The sequence below is a fragment of the Octopus bimaculoides genome, chromosome 5 (genome assembly GCF_001194135.2).
Source record: "Octopus bimaculoides isolate UCB-OBI-ISO-001 chromosome 5, ASM119413v2, whole genome shotgun sequence".
In the NCBI taxonomy this organism is placed as follows: domain Eukaryota; kingdom Metazoa; phylum Mollusca; class Cephalopoda; order Octopoda; family Octopodidae; genus Octopus; species Octopus bimaculoides.
Genome location: NC_068985.1, coordinates 41,790,459 through 41,792,741, shown reverse-complemented (window position 1 = coordinate 41,792,741; position 2,283 = coordinate 41,790,459). Strand labels below are relative to the sequence as shown.

The 2,283-nt window shown below is 34.6% G+C and overlaps 1 protein-coding gene across 1 annotated transcript in view; it reads left to right on the top strand.

Moving 5' to 3' along the window:
* The window catches only part of LOC106880524 (tubulin-specific chaperone D), a 61,459-nt gene that overhangs the window by 48,661 nt on the left and 10,515 nt on the right, over window positions 1-2,283 (top strand). The window contains exons 33-34 of the mRNA XM_014930500.2: window positions 713-802; window positions 1,475-1,562. Of these exons, the coding sequence (XP_014785986.1) occupies window positions 713-802; window positions 1,475-1,562 (178 nt within the window). The remainder of the gene's footprint in view (window positions 1-712; window positions 803-1,474; window positions 1,563-2,283) is intronic.

The following is a 2,283-nucleotide window of genomic DNA, read 5'->3' as shown; positions in this document are numbered from 1 at the left end:
GTACTGAAGATAAATAGACACTTTTATTTTGAAAGTGTTGATTTTGAAACTATAGTCTGCAGATAATCGAGGTATGTACAATTTTCACTGGTCTAGCCCGCCTGTTTTTGCTCCGCTGAATCTGTATTTGAGAATTTTTTAAGTGAGCTTCTTCTAGCATTTTGACAGACTGGTCACTGGTCAATCTTATATATATATATATATATATATGTATAACATAAAACACAGATGACATTACACTTACATCATCCTTACAAAGTGATCATCTGATTGATTGGCATAATATCACTCACCAATACACTCCAATTTCTGGTTCACAAACTGTGCTGTCTCCTTTCTTCTCTGCATTTTCTATAGTATAATCTCCACTTAGGCTCTTGAAACTTACTCATCTCTCTCTCTCTCTCTAACCTGTATTATGTATGTAGAAAGCATGCAAAAACAGACAGAGCTTGACACTGTCCTCTGGCTCGTTGGCTCTTGTCAATTTGCCCAACACATGTTAGAATGGAAAATGGGCTGTAAATGATGATGATGATGATGTAAATGTATGTGTTTTATATATATATATATATATATATATATATATATATATATGAGAGAGAGAGCCACACACACACACAAACTTATAGAAATATATATACATATATGCTTGTGCACACATATTTACACACAGAAATGTAATTCTCTGTTTTTTCTTTATCATTGTCAGTGAAATATTTCTGAAAGAATTGCTAAGTCTGACGAAAAGAGAAGTTTCCAAATCTGTGCAGCACAATAAACTATCATCCAGTATCAAAGTGTAAGTATTGAGGAATTCCATACAGTGACCCTTTAATTCATATTGAAGGGGATTTATTTTTATGTCAGTTTCTTCTACTATTATGTGTTTGTTGTTGATTTTAGTTGTTGTTGAGCTTTCCAAATCAGCCCTAGTTGAAGAGACTTATGATCAAAGATTTTTTCTCCCCCCCTCTCTCTCTCTTTCAACACATCCACTTATCTAACTACCTATTTAGTATCTACTACATATCTGTCCACCTGTCTATCTCTTTACCTAGCTAACTGTTTACCTATCTTGTTACTGATCCTCTTACCTATCTATGTAGTTGCTTATCAATCTACATATCTGTCTACCTAGCTAGTCTATCTACTTACCTATATCATCTACTTACTTACTTACCTAAATATCTACCTTCTTATCAATTTATTTGCCTACATATCTACCTACCAATTTACCTCTGTCTCTCATTGTTTCTCTCACCCAGTCATTTAAATGTAAACTTCACCAAGCTCTTCTCCCACCCTTATATATATGGTACTCATATATAAGTTTATTTGTTTCACCTAATGGTATGAAGTTTTAGAGAACTAGGAAAACATTTGAACTTAACGAAATAATACAACGCTTACTGTGTTCTTATTGCTGTATTATTCCTGTCTCTATTCATATCACTTTCATCTCATAAATCAGGTTTTGTGGATTGATGCAGTTTTCTGAGTCATTGCGGAAAGACTGTTTAAAACAGCTGGGTATCTTCCTGTGTCACCAGTATCCCAAGGTACGTACCATTTGGCATTGTCTGGGTATGGTGACGGGGTAGTATGTGTCAGTGCATCTTTCTGTATACCTTTTTCCTTCCATTAACTTTAGAGCATGTTCCTTCTATCCACCACTCCTCAAACAAGATGGCTCTGTTGGTAGTACTCCTGATAAAATGCTTCCATATTTGCTAGTTACTTTGCCTGTAACTCCACATTAAGAAAAGTCCTCCTTCACTTCTCCATGCTTCAGTGTCACTCTGCATACACTACATGGCCAATTGTATATAATCTCTGATTTTGCTTCAACACTGCAAGAAATTTGGTCCACAGAAATGGGGCACTTCATTGTTAGTCTCTATTTTCACTAATCTCTTCAGTCTTTATTCTTTTACTTACTTCAGTCATTTGACTGCAGCCATGCTGGAGCACTGCCTTTAGTTTAACAAATCGACCCCAGGACTTATTCTTTGTAAGCCTAGTACTTATTCTATCAGTCCTTTTTGTTGAACCGCTAAGTTACAGAGACATAAACACACCAATATCGGTTGTCAAGAATGGTGAGGGGACAAACACAGACACACACAAATATATACATATATATTTTTTCAACACATAAATACTGAACAGTATATATAAAGGATAAAATCCTTTTAAGAGCATTAAAAAGTTTGACCTTATATAAATAAATAAATATATTTTGGGGAATAAATGATGGATTTTTTCCCTTATGAGGTTTTT